Consider the following 17,670-nt stretch of genomic DNA (forward strand, 5'->3'; position numbering starts at 1 on the left):
GAAGCTGCCGCACAAGTTTCCGTCCTTTCCATTGGCAAGGAATTCCGACGCACCATCCAAACTGTGCAAAAGGCATCACGCAACTTAAACCGTCGAGTGATCACAAAGAAAGGCGCCACACGTGTTTAAATCATGCAAATTCTTCGACATCTCACCATGGCGAACCAAGGCCGCAGACTACACCACTCTTGGCAATGGGTGCTACTACTGATCAGCTCGATAGATCTCTGGAGTGGTATCCTACCAGCGACGATGGGTGAGTTTTTATCCCTTTTTATATTTTATGCTTCTTTTCAAATGATCACTATTTCAGTTCTTAACTGTTTGGCACCAAGAAGAACATTCTTCTGTCATCTATCGAATCATTGTTATCAAACTGCTTCAATTGAACCGCTGAGTTGAGCTCACAGTTTGAGAAAAATTGAAGTTCGATTACTTCTATTACTCTTGACGCTGATGTCACTTGTTGACTTTTCTTGCCAAGTGCCCTTTCGTAACGCGCAATGCCCTCTCAAGATTGATCCTTGTGAAGATGCAGCCGTGGCGAGAGTATTCGATTGCAACTTCTTTATGGCTTTCGGAACCAGAGAGAACTTTTTCAGCTTTCGAATGCGATCAAATCGGATGAACATGAAACAAAGTGTGTAAGTGGCTTCGCGGTTTGCCCTTCGTCTCCGGAAGAAGGAAGCTTTTTTTCTATTCAACAGGCAGGCAGAAAAGAACGAGGTGCTACTTAAAACAAAGTTTTCTCTCAAGTTTCGACCCTTTCGAGAATCGTAATGGAAAGTAGATAAAACAATCTTCAACCATTTTCTATCAATTATTTTAACTACGTGTTGACGAGGAGGTTGATGACCATGGCGACTGATGATGTTCCGGTATCAACTATTATATGGATCTCAACAACAATCTTATACCCTATAGTTTAGTGTTATTGTTTAATTTTACTATCGCTCATGGAATCAAATCTGAAATTATTGTCGACGTTTGCCCTAGTACAGTATGTAGTATGTACAGTAGTAAGTATGTATGTAAAGTATGTATAGTATGAAAAGACTTCGCCAAAAGAGGTGCATAATTTTAGTGTTTACAGAGTTGACTGAACTCACCAACAGGCCGACAAAAGACGTTCTGTATCCTGCATCCGACGATGAGTCAGATGTGTAGAGCTCTCGTTTAAATACGTTCAGCTGTTTTGGCTACGTTCCAAATGTATATCCACGCTCTTGGGTGCTCTGCATATCCTGCCTGGGGCTCCCGTCTGTGACTAATGCCGGTGGAAATTGCGTTGCTTTCATTCTCACAGAAAATATTCTTCTTTTCTGGCTGACGTGTTTATCGTCAAAAATACTTTTCTTAAGACGGAGCGGGAATCTTCTTGTTAGCCCTGAGCTGAGCTTAGCTATCCCTCGAACCGTATCCCTCATCAATCTGCAGCGATGTGTGGGGTCTTAATCGAATCAAACATTCGCAATCGAGTGTAACAATTGACAAGGTCTAAGAAAGGCTCAACGAACCAAAATGAATCACACCGACACGAAGAGGGTTTCCCTCAGGTCGAATCATAACCTGGGGCAAAAAAAGTATGCTGCACGGGTGGAAAACATCCTCAGGAAAACGGAACGGAAATAGCTAAGTGAAGGCATTTCAAGTGAACTGAATTGATTGATTCCCGTAACGGTTCATCTTTCCAGTAATCTAGTTCCTTTGCTAAACAATAAACTGGGTCATTAAATGTTTGTTGCCACGGATTGTTTTGTACGAAGTAAGGAGTCTTGTAAATTTCAGTTTCAATTTCAAATGCCAAATATAAAAACGATTGTTCATTGTTCACATGCTTTGGCTGCATGGACAACAAGCCGGTGTGTTGTTAAACGGTTGTGTAGTCATTAGCTCATTTATAGAAAATCAAGGATTGACTTCTCTAAGAGTATGTTGCGTTTCAGCCAAGGGACTTTTGATGGCAACAATATCCCTTGAACGTCGCAAGTGCCTCTTTAAAGAATGGATTTTATGTCACGGGTGGAGTAGTTTCGGTGGGGCTTTATTTGCAAACCGTGTTTCTCGCTGTCCCTGCAAGGGCAAATCTGTTGTCAAGAGGAGGTCCACCCTAATCGACTGTTTACATCGAACACATCTCATCAACAAACACGACAGAGGTTGCGCCACTACAACAATCGGACAGTGGTGGGTATCGGTATAGTTTGCAACAATCAAATTCATTTATTGCTGATTCGTCTGTGGAGCGATACTGAACGATTCATCTGCATTTCGCGCCCCAGTGCGTGATAAACTCCTCGGCAATTAACGATACATTGAGCTGCGGGCGCCTCTTTAAGGCAAAAATCGCGGCGCTAACGGTTTTTGGAATATGTCTGCTAGCCAAACCCGTACACGAACATATAATCAATTGAGGGTTTTGCATACGCCACCCATAAAAATTGCCTTCATTCATTGATGTTTCACACAAAACGGCACTCGGGATGTTTAATGCTCGCAGCTTCGTCGACAGAAATCCCACACAAACTCTTTTCCGTCCCAGAATGGGGGATACACGAAGCGAAACAAAATTACTGCCCCAATTCTAGGGTTTTCTTTTAGACGAAGAACAGCTTAGAGAGCAGATTTTGGGCGACGCCTTTTCCAGACGTGTCCGGTTTTCTGATGACCATTCGTTTGTCTGGTGTTTGGCAACATCCCTTGCTTGCCCTTTAAAGACGTTTTCAAGCAAAGATTATCTATCTAAAACATTATGTTTTAGTCATTAGTTTAGTCGGCCTGTCGGAATCGGATTTGAAGAGTTTTAGGAATGGTTCGAGAGGAGCGGATAAGGTTTTCAACGTTCCATACAATCTGGATTAATGTTTAAATGTTACGACGTCAAACGAAATATTCCCACAATCCTGACCTTATTCATAGAATGGCTACAACGCCGTAGGCAGCAGAACGCTGTTTACCCACGAGGCAAAACAATACAATAAATATTCATGTCTGTGTTTTCATTACTTCACATAAACGAACATAAGAAAAGCAATGTACGCAACGTGAGCGTGAAGAAGAAAAATAAAACTGTCCTCGGAATTCGGTGAACGTAATTCTTGTAAATCTCGTTTTCTTGGCCTTTCTCTTCCAATAATTTTTTAATCGCTTTTTCTAAGCTCAAATGGAAAGTTTCTTTTACATTTTATTTTTGGTACGCATGTTTTTATTGCATTTGTTGTCGAGCTGCTGTAAAGTATTTTTGTGTTTAAAAGGAACTCTTTATTTCACACAAAAAGGGCAGCATAATTTCATTTCATGTCTGTCTCACCTTTTTGAAAGAAGGACCGCTTTGCGCACTTTCCATAATTATTTTCATTTTGGACCCAAAATTGTCATTCGCTGGAAATCATTTTGTTGGTGCTAATAAGGCCTTCAAGCTCTGCCACCCACTGCGCTGTTTAATCGTCCAATCGGTTCTATTTTTGCGAGCCCATCGATCGTTTTTGCGATATTGGCCGCGATGAATTCTGTGCGATAGAAATATGTTCCGGTCATCAGTGTCCGTTTCCAGTACCTTTGTTTATTAGCATTAACATTGTGTTCCAGATCAGTAGATATTTGTTTTTCGCTGTGATCAATTGCAACCAACCAACATGACGCAAAGCAGATAAAAAGCTCCTGCTCGTGTAATGATGATCGATCGGGTCACGTGTTTGGAACGTTTTGTCTGTTCAACACACAAAATACCAAAGTAGAGAACTGTGTCGATTGAATGGGGGGATAAATTGTCATCAGAAGGGGTTGCCGTGAGGTTTTGGTGTCGGCAAAAGGGAAAAAGCAGAAAACACACATCTATAAGTGGAACAAGCCCACCACCAGATAAGACAATTATCGTTATCATCAGCAAACATATTATCGAATTACCATACGTTACGCATGATCGCTCGAACCTTGCCGTCTGTGATTGATAATATGGCTTGTTGGCACTTTGCTATCATCATCATCATCGTCACTCATCGTTATCGATTGAATGGTGTCCGGTGTGGTGTCTGTGCGTTGCACCCCCGTATAAAGTCATACGCATCATAAATTATGCTTTGCGGAAATGGGATGTTGGTTGATGGAACGTCTCTTGGCATTTGCGATCATTGAAATACGGTCACTTCATTTGCGTGGCAGTTTCAAAACATACTCAAGACAACTTTGTTAAAGCGGGGTGTTTTTGCTGAAAATTTATTGCTGGAACACGTAAGATCATTAGGTCGCCCTGTTGTTTCATTCGTGAATCCACGTGTGTGACATATTTAACAGCAGCGCCGAGCGTGATTGATTGGATAAAAGTCCAGCGTGGCAGGCATAAACATGCGTAGGACCAGATTACCAACACCTAGCCCAGCCGTAAAGGAGCGATTTGCCAGTGCCGAAGGGCTGAACTATATAGAGTTTCATCCAATCAGTCATTGTCTGCACACGACATGTGTGTTTCGTAGAAACGAAACCCTCGGAAAAGTTTTTCTCCACCTGTTGTGTGTCAGGTCGGGTTGTGCCGCTGCCTGCGCTCCATAGCGGGTTGCCTTTTGCTATGGAAAAATTACCCTCCAACGCACGATGTCAACACATAACTGCAGCACCGTGTATACGGGGGAAAACTACTCGCAAAGCGGCTTTAAGAACGAATTTCCCAGAGCCGATTTGAACCGATTCGCAACTCGATTACTTCGCAGAATTTCGCACCTAGCGTGAACAGCGGCGCGTAATCCTCATTTGCTCGCAACACCTTACCCGGCAGACACGGATGATAGTTGGTGTACATGTGGAGTTGTGGCCGAACACCGAACAGTGCGTCATTACTTTCCCCTCTCACTCGCCCAATGGGGAGCGTGTATTAAAGTTAGATATGACAAGCGGCTGAAAGGCAAGGACGAAGGGAACTTTCCATGAGCTTAACGATCCTGACGTGCGAACATTGCATTATTTTGGCATGGGGTAGCCACACAAAAGACGGTGGCCCACGGAGTAACGTCACGCTAATTGATATTTCCATCAACCGTCGTCATTTTCCACGACCAGCCGGTTTGCAGATTGTTATGGTTCTGCCGCCCGCCAGGATGCGCTATGGTGGCTGGCTAATGATTGAAACTCTACACTCGGCGCGAGTGTGAGCCTTACCACCTTCTTTGTTATCGTCCCTACGGGGTTTCTAATCAGAGCTTGCCCACCGGCCCGATATGATAGTGTTTCTTCGATATCCCTATTAGTTATCTAGTTTGTGTGAACGCAAGTGAGTTGAGCAAAGAAAGGATTGTGTCGTTAGCGCAAAACTTAGATGAAACTGAAGAAATGGCCGGTCATCGATTAGAGGCGCGGACACCTGCGAAGTGCTGATCCACCACCGTGTCCTAGAAGAACGTTAATCGATCGGCGCTCTTGGGAGTGGCTAATGATGTGGCAGGTCGTGTCAGCAACAACTTTTACCAAGTTCTTAGTTTTCCCGGCGATCAGTAGCAGCATATTTTCTCAAACTTCAAGTGGATGGATGACAGTAGCCCTCTTTCGTTTAGTGACTCGACTTTTCTACAAATGTTCATCAAGTACTCATTGATGCAGCCACTCGAACGAAAAGCTATTGATTGATGCAGCTACTTGTGTGTGGAAACAAAAACCAAGATCCAAACACACCTTCCTGCATTGCCGAACTTAATCTGATATCTGTTTTACATTGTTGTCTCTTTTCCAGCCTCGCCGGGAGTTTACTTCTCAACCTCGAAACTACGTCTGACGCTACCGATCTCAAAGGAATCGTACATCATCCTGCGCAACGAACCGATCGTCAACCTACGGTTGCTGTCGACCAATGGCTTCGATTCGTACTCCTTCCGCTACAACATCGAAAGCCCACCCGGCGGTGGCGACTACCTGAAGGTGGACGAAAGAACGGGCAGTTTGTGGATTACATCCAAGATACTGTCGCTGGCGAACGTGACCGAGTTTATCATCGTTGCAAAGAACGGAACAAGCGCCGCCGCACGCCTAAGCCTCACCATCGACCCGCAGCTGGTGGAAGAAGACTCGCTCGATCGCTTCTGCGAGCATCATCCCGATCGAGCGTGCTTCTGGGACGCGGTTCAGTATCGGGTAGCCGAAAATGGTCCACGGAACTGGACGATCGGTACCCTTGGGCCAACGTTCTACCGGCGGCTCTGCCCTCAGCATCGGCTCACCTATGATCTGTTGGCGGAGGAAGATGGTGTCCACGAAGGGAATGTTAAAAATGTCACCAGAAGTTCGGACTACCTACTAGTGGACGCCAGCGATGGAACTTTGCGAACGCGCGTACCTTACGATCATGATAGCCACGCACCGGGACCGGCACTATTGGCGGCCGTGAGGTGTACCGTGTGGCAGCTGGGTGACCCAAGCGGATCATCGGAGCAATCGATCAACCGGACGGTCAGGATAAACGTGCTGGATCGCAACGACAATCTACCCCGCCACGAGACATCGAACGGGACGTCCAGTGACGTACAGGTTTATCTTGATGACCCGCACGTGAATGAGGTGGGCGGAAAGATATTCTATTTTAAGATACCTTATTACTTGCATTATCGAAGTTATATGACCAGTCTTGTTAGTTATTAGATAATAGGCCCGTTTTATGGGGGGGGATGCTGATAACATGCCCGGATGTCTGTATCGGTGCGGTACAAATTAGTTCCCAGCAGAGCAGGTTTATGGTCGGCTATAGAGTCTGTGTTTTCCCATTTTCTTAATTGAATTTCTTCAAAGTTCAACGAGAACAGGCGAACGTTATTTCCGCGAAGAGCTAAGCTTTCGACTAGAACCTCGGTTCTACGGAAATGATTAAGTCATAATGAGGAAGGCATCAAATATTTCCTGCAGCGCAGCCACACGGAATACAGATGAGCGGATACGGCACACAGCGGAAGCCTTAGAACTTCGTAAAAGCCATCTTTCAATCTCTATTGCTTGTAGACAACCAGGCCATCAGCAGAGTGCGTTACTGAGCTGGAGGTATTCAATTAGCAGTCGACTGACCACTGGCGAGACACTTTTACACCTCTGTTGTCTCTCTAATTAGAGTTAGGCCGTGGAATAGTGTCCCGCGTACGACGGTGATTAGCGGCCGAGCGACCGATGAAAATTTAATGACTTTGCTCAATAGATGAGAAGCAAAGGGTGGCCTGAGGGTGAAGGAGTGCACGCACGATCCTGGCTCACGTTAGATAAACACCGGGGACCCCTTTTTTGCGGGATGACAAAATAACCGCCCGGTGCGTGTAGGGTTTCACGCCCTAGTTTCGCGCCCTAGCTAGCGGCCCACAAAGATGCCATCGCGTATTGGTAAACAGTGTTTAATGGCTTGTAATGGCCTCTACGTTCCGGTGTTGCGAGGGGCTATGTTGATATGTGCTGTGGGAAGGCGAAACCCGTTCCCCTGTTTTTCTCAACACCGCGCCACCGCAATAGGTGATAAAGAAGCGACAGGATGTTAGTTCGCCATCGTCGCGGGCTGGCAATTAAGTAAAAAGGACACTTTCTCAGTGGAAGCAATTTTCCATACATTTTGCAAGATTGAACGTGCATTGGTTTGAACGCATAATATCCTTCGCCTTTTTACGCAATGTTATTCGACTTGAAGAAAAAAAGCCTTACATTTAACGGCAAGGCAAGCACGCATAAGAGGACATAAGAGGGAGTGTTAGCTACGCGGCTCCACCGGTTCCGTCTGCTGGCAAGATTGTATTGAATTTCACACTGATATTTTATTTAACAATGTTGACACAAGGCGCCAACGTGTATCGCAAGAGTTGAAAGGTTTCGTGGGCCAAGACAAGCGGTAGCCTCCTTCTGAGAAACTCGTCAATGCCACCACTTGCGTGTCCCGCCGACGGGTACTTCCTGTATAAATGTTGGTTTAAAACATTGCGTCACGTTATCATCGTCTCGGTCTCGCGTCAGAAAGAGAGAGAGAGAAAGCGTGGTTGCCCAACTTTAGGTTGCTACTTCTTTGAAGGTCCTTCAATTTGATAATTATTTATCGAAGGGATATGAGCGCGGAGTTTCCCATGATGTTATCAAGTTAAGCACTCACCATTCACGCACAGAGATTTCGAGCTCAATGGGACGGCGTAACGTAAATAGTTGAAACTAAAACTGGCTGTGAAAGTAAATAATCACACCCAAGGTCAAGCGGTGACGGCATTCGATAGGCGTTGGGAAATGGCTGGCCAGGGCGTGTGTTTAGGTGCCCTCATTTCCCTTTTTCCGTTCCGGTTCCGACGCACCCAGAGGCAGCAGTGTGGCCAATCAGGCGCATTAAAGTAAAGCATAACGTTGCCCAGTTGTCGCAACCGTAACAAGGATTGTAAACCCTTTTATGCTTGCTTTTCGAATGTGACTTTGACCGTGACCGCCTAGCATCCGGTCTCACAAGGCTTGTCTCCCAGATTTCGCCCATTAACGGTGTGACCTCTTATCTCTGCCCGGTGTCCTGGAGTGGCCGGCCGAAGAAGAGGATCACGACTGAAGTGTGTGGACCATAAGTGGAAAGCCTCTGTTCGCTCTCTGCTGGTGGTGTGGGCCACGTGGGCACACGAATGCGCATAACCTTTCACTTTTGTTTACCCTCATGCTGATTTATGTAAGCTAATCACGCAACATGCCGAAAGCGGCGAGGAACAGAGCCGAAGCGGCGGTCTGTGAGATAAGCATATAAACTCAGGCGCGAAGCCTTTGACCCGACGGACACACACGGGCCCGCTCTAGTAGTCGCCGTGTGGGTGCGGCGACCGTGGCCGACGGCGGCTTTTCTCTGTCCTGTCCCCAACAGATCCATACCAGACGTTGTCCTGCCAGACGGTGGATGGACACGATTGTTGAAGTGGCTACGAAAAATCACACCTTACGAGTCGTGTCCTGCGCTAGCGAGTGCAATTGGTTAATTCAACGAGAGAATCGGTATCGGCACCCCATAATGCGCCGGAACCCGTCCGGGTCGTCTGAGTGATTGTGGCATTTCATGAACATCCTTTATGTTTTTGGTTTTTTGTAGGTCGCTAGTAACAGAGACCAGCAAAGGCAGGCAAACAAACCGACCCACTGCGAAAGAAAATGGCCCCCAGACAAACATGATATGTTGACAGAATCGAAAATCTGGATGAAAACAGAAGCTTTCCCGGTCGTCGTCTCAGAGTCAATGCCATTCTTCCTCCCCACAAACCGTTGGCGGGTGCTAATACTCGAGGGCCGCCGGTTCTTTTGCATAGTTTCCGGACGACGAATTGAGCAAATGAATTTGCATATTTTCGACGGCCAAATCGTAGTAGCAACTGGCGAAGTAGCACGCGCACCAGGACGACCACCACACATGCAAATTGCTCCTGGCCATCGCAGTGTCCCCGTTGACAGACACTGGACGATGGCGGCGGAAATGGGTAGATCGTCCGTGGCGGAGAACCACCCCAAGAACAAAGGAGGGGAGGACTCTCATAAAAACATTCTCTCGGTGGGGGGCGCCGGCGAGCGATATGGTACACGGGTTATAAAGTGAACTCATTTGTTATATGAGCATTATTCCGTTTCCATTCGGGGAACAGCACCGTCTACCCCCGCCGCACGGATCTGTCTTCGGTGAATCGATTATGGTCAGAAGTCCAGTGAACGTGTTTGCATGTAAAAACCTGAGACACATCTTCCGTCAGATTGCTGTCGGAAACGGTCGGGAACATCTCAAAGATTGTGTGCTTTCCTTCCGAATCTTTGGGCCAACTTTAACGACGAACTAAACCGCCGCCGTATGAGGCGGTGGTTCAACGCTGTCTGGCACGAGACTTTTGTAAACACTTTTTAGTAGACTTTTATTTCATTCAACCCCCCACGGTAAGGTTGAATGCTTCATGAACTGCTGCCGGTGCGCCGTTGGAACGTAAAATGCCAGACGTGGAGCGTAATGATGTATCCTAGATCCCCCCCTAGACACGATGAGAGCATAGAAATCGTCGTCGTCGGTATTCCCGGTAATTGATTAGAACAAAACTCGACAGTCATTCACCGACACCTCTTTCACCGGGCCGTGTACAAATCCTTTTCGTCGTCGACACGGGAATTCGCCCACCGACACCTTTTTCTAGTCGCGTTGTGAACGATGGAAATTAATTTTCCTTAAAAAGCGCACTCATCGTCGCGCCGCCGGTCCAAAGGAAGGCGCGATGTGTCGCGGCATATTATTGTGTGATTCGTGAGGTGTGATAAAAGTAATTTATTTTCCGTGGCATTCAGGCCGCCGGGGTTAATACTCCCACCGGCGGCGGATTCTGTCGCAGCCGCTGTGAGGCGACTATCGACTCCTTGCGCTGTGTGACTCCTCGCTACAATGTCCGCCATAGTTTTGCACATAATAACACTAACGAATGGTGTTGACGAACCCCTCCGACATCGGGTGATGAATCGGCGGGTGCAGCGTAAATCTGCCACATCATAAAAGTGCCAGAACGCGCCATAGTGTTATTGCATTGTGGCTTTTGTTATCGGTAAAAATGTAATGGAAAATAAGCGCAGTATCGGGGACGACATGCAAAATGTGGCTACACAGGATTGTCGCGGTCAGCGGTTGTCTCCTCAAAAGGATAATATTAAAGTAACAGCAACATTGCCGGAATTCTCTCTGTGAAACCAGCTCAATGTCACTAAACGACAGTTTCAAGTGGCTTGCCGAATTATTCGATTAAACATCTGAATTTCTTTACATCCTTTTTCTGAATTTTAGGGTGATATTCTGGGCCACTTCCGCGTCGTGTTCACCGATGACGATTCTATACCGATGAATACACGCGTCCACTACCGATTGCTGGGAGACGTGATGGAACTGTTCCGTGCGGACTGTGCCATGTACGAGAACGAGCATGATGCGGGCCTTAAGCAGACGGTGTTCGGTTGCAGTGAGTATTATCAACCCTCAACGGGAGATTATATCGTTTGCTTTAATGTCTCATTTTACCCCGCGCAGAGCTGCTATTTGCGCGCTCCGGGATCCTGCACAGGAGCCCCTACTGCGTGGCATTGCAAGCGGTCGACCCCACGGTCGAGCGACCGATGGAAGCCGGATGGATGCGCGACGGTACTCCGGCGCTCGATCCGATTGTGTCGAGCAACGTTTCCATCTGCATAAGCTCCAACCAACATCGGATTCACGAGTATGATCTTCCGCGACCCGAAGCGCTAACCAGTAACGGCGGAACTGCCGCACCGGCCGCCCCGAAGCAGCCACGGAAGAAAAGCAAAAAGGATGTAGCCAGTCCGGCGAAGGTCGCGTATCCCAAGGAGGCCGTAGTGTACGATACGTCGCGCAAGTTTGCCCGTATAGCGGAGCCGAAAAACTTCAAGCAGCTCGCCCAGGAAAATGGTGCCGATGCGACCTTCTTCCGGTTGACAAGCAATCCGATGGATGCGTTCGGTATTACGCGCATCGCCGGAATAGTTTATCTTAAAAACGAGACCGCCTTCAGTCATCAGAGTCTCGAAAGCCGCCACGAGATAACGGTGGCGTGGAAGAACTACAGTGTGACTATTTTGGTGCGGATGCGCAAAAATCCCGATGGGCTGCACTGCGGCGGCGTACCGGCAGTGACCGGGGATGACTTTTGTGCCGTCCACCCGAACCAGTCCAGCTGTCTGGGGTCGTGTGGAATTGGCAGTTTGCTGGGCCCCTGCGAGTACCGCGTCCCGGAAGGGCCTCCCAGTTTTACCGGTTGGAACGAAGACTATCCCACCTGCTCGTCCGGGTTGACACACTGCCCGGATAGGTTTTGTGATCCGCTCGAGGAGATGGGTCATCGCGAGAAGATTCAAATTTGCCCGCAAGACTGCGTGTTTCATCATCACATTTTCGGTGTGCACGTTTCGAATGGGGAGCGCGGAGTTCTGACGGCCACGGGACCTTGCACTTGCCGATCCTCGGGACACTGCAGCTGTACGGACAATCTGCGCATTAACGCATCGATGAAGCGTAACAAAACCATCAGCACAACGTCTAGTACGACAACGACGACAACCACGACTCCCGTGACCCCGAGTTTGGAGGGAAACGGCGGTGTTCTTGGGCGGGACGTTGAGCTGCTAACGCTTGCGAATGGTGGTTCGAACGTGACGCGCGGAGGAGGAGAGCACAACAACGAGACAGGAAATGTCCCTCCGGCGGCAGTTCGCGACGGTAGCTTCTACGAGCCGGGGCTCATCAAGGGACCGCACGCTTCGGTGTACCTGCTGGCGATCGTTCTCATTCCTATGGTGATTGCGGTGATGATCGTATCCTACTGCTTTAGCCGGAAGGTGGCGATCAAGAACAAGCTGTTCGAGGGTGGCGATGAAACCCGGTTGAACAGTATCGGCATGAACCTGGTCAGCAATGACACGGAAATATTCAACGTCGAGCTACCGCTGACATCGCGCATGAATGAGATCAACTTTAAGATCGATGTAAGTTTTGTGTCGACCACCAAAGCGATTGACTCGGAACGATACATGGTTTCGCACTTTCTATCTCCACACAGTATGACTCCAAGTGGGAGTTTCCACGATCGCACCTGATCCTCGATGCAACGCTCGGTGAAGGTGAGTTCGGGAAGGTGCTGAAAGGCTTCGCCACGGATCTACCGGAAAAACCTGGCATTACTACGGTGGCGGTGAAGATGCTCAAGACCGGTGCCAACTCAGTGGAGCTGCTTGCCTTGCTGTCCGAGTATCAACTCCTTCAGGAGGTGAACCACCCGAACGTGATCCGGTTGCTCGGAGCATGCACGAAGGGTGACTCACCGCTGCTGATCATCGAGTACTGTCAGTACGGGTCGTTGAAGTAAGTGCGCGCATGGTTTTAAGTTTCCCTCTGCCAATCCTAATCCTCTGTCACGCTTTTATCGTTGGATCTTATTAGAAACTATCTTCGCCTAAGCCGCAAGCTGGAAGTGATGAATGCCGACTACGAAAATTCGGTCGAACCGATCACGGTGAAGGACATTCTTTCGTTCGCCTGGCAAATCAGCAAAGGTATGGCGTACCTCACCGACATCAAGCTGGTGCACCGCGATCTGGCCGCTCGGAATGTGTTGCTGGCCGAGGGTAAGGTGTGCAAGATCTCGGACTTTGGCCTCACCCGGGACGTCTACGAGGACGACGCATATCTGAAGAAGAGCAAAGATCGGGTGCCGGTCAAGTGGATGGCACCGGAATCGTTGGCCGACCATATCTACACCACCAAGAGTGACGTCTGGGCGTTCGGGGTGCTGTGCTGGGAGCTGATCACGCTCGGGGCTTCACCGTACCCGGGCATTCCACCGCAGAATCTGTACAATCTGCTAAAACAGGGCTACCGCATGGAGTGTCCCAAGAATTGTTCCGAAGAAATGTAAGTAACGAGTGGGCGTAGCGTAATGACCCATGTGACCCATTGACCCATGTGTTGTCCCATGTTTAGATACGCAATAGTGCGATCCTGCTGGGCCGATGATCCTAAGCAGCGTCCTAGTTTCAAGCATTTGGCCGGGCAGTTCGAGCTGCTGCTGGGGCGCAGCGCCAAGTACATCGACATGGAACAGAATTCGATCTCCAATCCTGTTTATTGTGCAAATGTCGACGGTATGTCCATTGTATTGTTGGAGCTTGTTCCAAAAATGGCTAAAACGTGCTTCTTTCCGATTCTAGAGGTGGACTGTGCCAAGCTCGTAATCTGCAAGGAGGAACAGGACCGGCTGGAGAGTCTCTGGACTGCGCCACAGTACGAAACGGTGAACGGTACCAGTGCCGAACAGCTGGCCACACGCTATCAAACACCGAGCAGTGCCAGTACGGTCGCACTGTTGTCGGAGGACAAAAAACAGTTGCTACTACAGAGTTACGACACGCCACGGCCTCTCATCGAAACGGCTACGATCGAGCAGAAACTGCGGTATGAGAACGATGTCCGCTTGAGGCCAAACATGTTGAGCAACGGGAACGCGGGTGTCTCAGCGACGGCGCACGGTGGCCGCGATCGCTCTACTTCCGGCAGCTCTTCCGGTGGGTCGCCGGGCCAATCTTCGCACTGCAGTAGCTTCGGACGGAATCGCTTCGAAGAAACGTCCTTCATAATGGCTGCAGCGACCACCGCCGCGGATGGGACCACCACGCAGGGGACGGCCAGCAGTAGTGAGTACGATTCACCGAGCCGTCAGCCTCGGCGTGTCGTTTCCTATCTCGACATGAACAAACACGGACAGCTAAGCGCGAATCTCGAGATCAACCACATGGTCGACAAGAAACAGTCCAAAGATATTGCCTTACGATTTTCGAACGTCGACAACGAGCTGCAAATGGTGCTGGTCGATCCCGTACGATCGGGCACTACGACGGCGGCGGCGGCCATCTTTGCGAACGACGAGCAGCAAGGTAGAGTTGCGGGAGAAACCTCCAGCACCACCACCACCACGTTTCCCGTGGCCATTGCCGTCCATCCTAAGCCGGAGCAGCAACGGAACGGTGCAGGTGGTGTAGAGTATGCGGAAATAGTGAAAATTCACACCGGAAGCAAGGACCGTAAAGAAAATGTCGGCCGCACGCTAACCTCAATGGTTTGAACTGATAAACTTGAACTCTCTTCTGCTATCGCAATCGATAAAGACACAACGGAAATATTTTTTACAAGTTTTACAACTAATATTGAGGCACAGAGCAGATGCCTGCAAACCTCCGGCACTCAGTGCTGCGCAGGGCTATCCACAATCATTCCTCGTGTCATTCCAGAAGCCAGGAGCTATTTGGTTTTCTCCTATAATTAATAGACCAAACATAGCCAATTTCGGTTGCCATTTATCTGCAGTGGGTCCACTGCACTAGTATTTATTTCATTTCTCTTTGCACTGTCTTGTTACCGTTAAGTTATACCTGTTCATTTGGATCTCGTTACATGTAACGGTCAGCGGTTAAGGTGTTGAAATGTTTTGTTTGCAAACCACAAACGATCAGAACTGAGCAGTGTGAGGGAAGTAGGTTAACGTTAACCGTAACAGTCCGAGCGCGCCGGCGTTCTACAGGGCTGATTACAACATTTGACTGATAAGTGGCATCGATAAGCAAGTAACTTCCAGAAACGTAACTTTTTTCCATATCTAATTTATTACTTGAATCTGTTTAGTTTGCTTATTTATTTGCGGTCCCTGCCAAGAGACAGTGCATTGAATTTCTTTTCTAATGTAAGCTGAACTGTTCAAAACTAAATTTATGTTTCTTTGTGATTAGTTGAAGTAAACTCTCTCGAATTTGCTGAAATGAAGCGATATTTCTAATTTAATGGCGTTTAGCGTGTAAGGCTTTAGTCAAACGCGGCTGTTTTATTGTTAGCAAGCGACACGGACTCAAACCGTATCGATGTGGGAGATCTTCTCCTGAGTTCCTCCTCTATTTCGTTACCCTCGCAATAGGGTAACTACTCGAACGGCCATCACATTTAAGTTACTCGCCATTTCGATCGATTCCCATCGATGAAAAGTTATTCAAACCAAATGAACTACGGAATGTGCCATCCATACAGCAACGCAACGCCATAGGCCCCAAAAACCAACCAGGATGGGATACGGTTTTTGTATCTCGAACGTGCCTGTCCGATGGTGCGCAACCAATATGACTAACTCTATTCACTGAACAAATAATGAAATATTAACTATTATTAAATTATTCTAGCAAAACAGACGAATGAAATAAAATGTATGATGGGAGTCAGCCATATAAAGATCAGGCATTGGTGTCGTGTTACGATTCTTTACCCATCAATCACAAACAGCTCTGTACCGTATCCGATGCGTTATCGGACCCTCAAAATAGTCCCATCGAGAAGGTATTTTGGTTTGTTATTTTTGGCTTGCCAATGACTATCAACAAATCGGTAACGCGCTAGGCGCGGAACTGCGTGATTTCGGATTTATTGAAAATCATTAGTCAGAGATTAGAAGGCCTTTTTAGCTGGTGGGTTACAGCGGCCACTATCGAGATCGCTATCAACGCAATTCGAGCCCGAACGGCGAGTTGTATCGCACGATAACGGCCAATTCGGTAGCAGTTATTATTGGACCGCGACCTGTGAGCGAGGTGATCGTGATTTTATTCTTGTTAAAAATCAACACAAAATGAGTGCATCAGTCATGAAGTTATGTTTTATTGTGATATTGTCCCTTTTGGTGAGTTAAGTTCCGGCTGCTGGTGGCAATTGTTGGGTGTAAGTTGAATCGCGAATACTTTTGTGCTCTTTTAGGCAATCCAGGCCGACAGGTCGGGTGGCGATCGTTCACTAGCGCTCGAGGTGGTGGACCGTATGCGGCACGTACTGGTCCCGTTGCACGGTCAAGTGGAGCAATCCCTGGTGGAGGGCGTTACGGATGTAAAGGTTAATGTGACGCAGCTCATCTCACAGCTAGAAACTAGGGTGATCGTACAGAAGGCGGATCACGTGCGGCAAGCGCTCGATCAGGAGGAGCAGATGCTCGACTACGTCCGAACGCACCACATCGACGACGGCTGCATCGATCTCATCTACGAGCTGATTGACGACGACATGGACATTGCCGGGTACGGTATCAGCAACTGTCTCGTCAGCCGTGTGGCCGATGGGGTGCAGAAGGAAATTGACGCCCTGCGTGCCGACGGACTGTGGCCCGAGTACCGCTGGTTAAACGTTAGCTTGTTTGAGGTTTTCGAGAACGGAAATGTGATTAGCGATCCTGCGGTGCTGCTGACCCGGCTGGACGAGAAGCAAGAGATTTTGGAGGACGACAGCGTGCTCGATTTTCTGCCGGAAATGGAGCAAAATATTGAGCTTTTTCAGCAGCGGCTAGCCACCATCGAAACGGCCTACGCACAGTGTCTGCAGATCAACCTGAGCACGCTGAATATGGCGTTCGAGATTGTGAAAATGCAAATCACACAAATTTGCTACTGAATTAAAAATGGACCGGTCGGGTGGGATTTCCCGGTCAATAAACAAACCATTTGTCATGGCTTAGGTCATGTCAGCTTTATATAGGTTTAGGAATATCCGTTACGCTTCAAAAGAATTGTTTTTTGATGTAATAAATGTGATAGAGAACTGATAAGCTATAGAGGGCCAAAAGCAGCCGTAAAGGGGCAACTGTTATCGTGGCCAACACTGCGTCATTTCATTGAGTAAATCAGAGCTTCAATAAAGACGAAAGTTGAATGAAGATAAACGTACGACGGCCACGTAAGAAGCTAGCAGATGTGCAATGTAATGTGGATGTGCTTGTTAAAGAAATCTTACATTACTATGATACCATATGTTGAAGCATCTTTAGGTCGGCTGAGGGTACGCCGAACAAAATGGACGCGTAATCTCCTATGATTGAGAGCAGTCGTGGCCGAGCGGTTAAGGCGTCTGACTAGAAATCAGATTCCCTCTGGGAGCGTAGGTTCGAATCCTACCGACTGCGACACTCTAAAGCCGGGAACTGGTAACGCGGAACAAAACCAACACAGCACACCAACCAACCAGGCTTTTTGAGGCGGCCCTTCCTTGCTTTTTCTAATACCGATTACAACCGTCGAAAAGCAGGTAGACAAACATTACTACATTTAACAACAGATGTTTCCCAGCAGACGGAAGATCGGACTATTTAAATGAACGTTTGA

The 17,670-nt window shown here is 48.0% G+C and overlaps 2 protein-coding genes and 1 non-coding gene across 3 annotated transcripts; all 3 read left to right on the forward strand.

Annotated features, from left to right (window-relative positions):
• Nucleotides 1-252: 252 nt before the first annotated feature.
• On the forward strand, nt 253-14,609 carry LOC128270932 (uncharacterized). Its single transcript, XM_053008357.1, has 8 exons — nt 253-256; nt 5,720-6,540; nt 10,769-10,940; nt 11,009-12,477; nt 12,552-12,853; nt 12,932-13,402; nt 13,472-13,632; nt 13,699-14,609. Exons 1-8 carry the CDS (start codon nt 253-255, stop codon nt 14,607-14,609), a joined length of 4,311 nt encoding a protein of 1,436 aa, XP_052864317.1.
• Nucleotides 14,610-15,895: 1,286 nt separating this feature from the next.
• On the forward strand, nt 15,896-16,963 carry LOC128270933 (uncharacterized). The gene is made up of 2 exons (XM_053008358.1): nt 15,896-15,913; nt 16,280-16,963. The coding sequence occupies exons 1-2, from the start codon at nt 15,896-15,898 to the stop codon at nt 16,961-16,963; spliced, it is 702 nt and encodes a 233-aa protein (XP_052864318.1).
• A 426-nt stretch (nt 16,964-17,389) lies between these two features.
• Nucleotides 17,390-17,471, forward strand: Trnas-aga (transfer RNA serine (anticodon AGA)). The gene has a single exon. It is a non-coding gene; the product is annotated as a tRNA-Ser (tRNA).
• Nucleotides 17,472-17,670: the final 199 nt, after the last annotated feature.

Source organism: Anopheles cruzii, chromosome 3, assembly GCF_943734635.1.
Source record: "Anopheles cruzii chromosome 3, idAnoCruzAS_RS32_06, whole genome shotgun sequence".
Classification (NCBI taxonomy): Eukaryota; Metazoa; Arthropoda; class Insecta; order Diptera; family Culicidae; genus Anopheles; species Anopheles cruzii.

Bases quoted from the DNA above. Each gene is read 5' to 3' on its own strand.
- LOC128270932 (XM_053008357.1), top strand. The intron at 12,478-12,551 runs GTAAGTTTTGTG...ATCTCCACACAG, and splicing joins AGATCAACTTTAAGATCGAT to TATGACTCCAAGTGGGAGTT. The intron at 12,854-12,931 runs GTAAGTGCGCGC...GGATCTTATTAG, and splicing joins TGTCAGTACGGGTCGTTGAA to AAACTATCTTCGCCTAAGCC.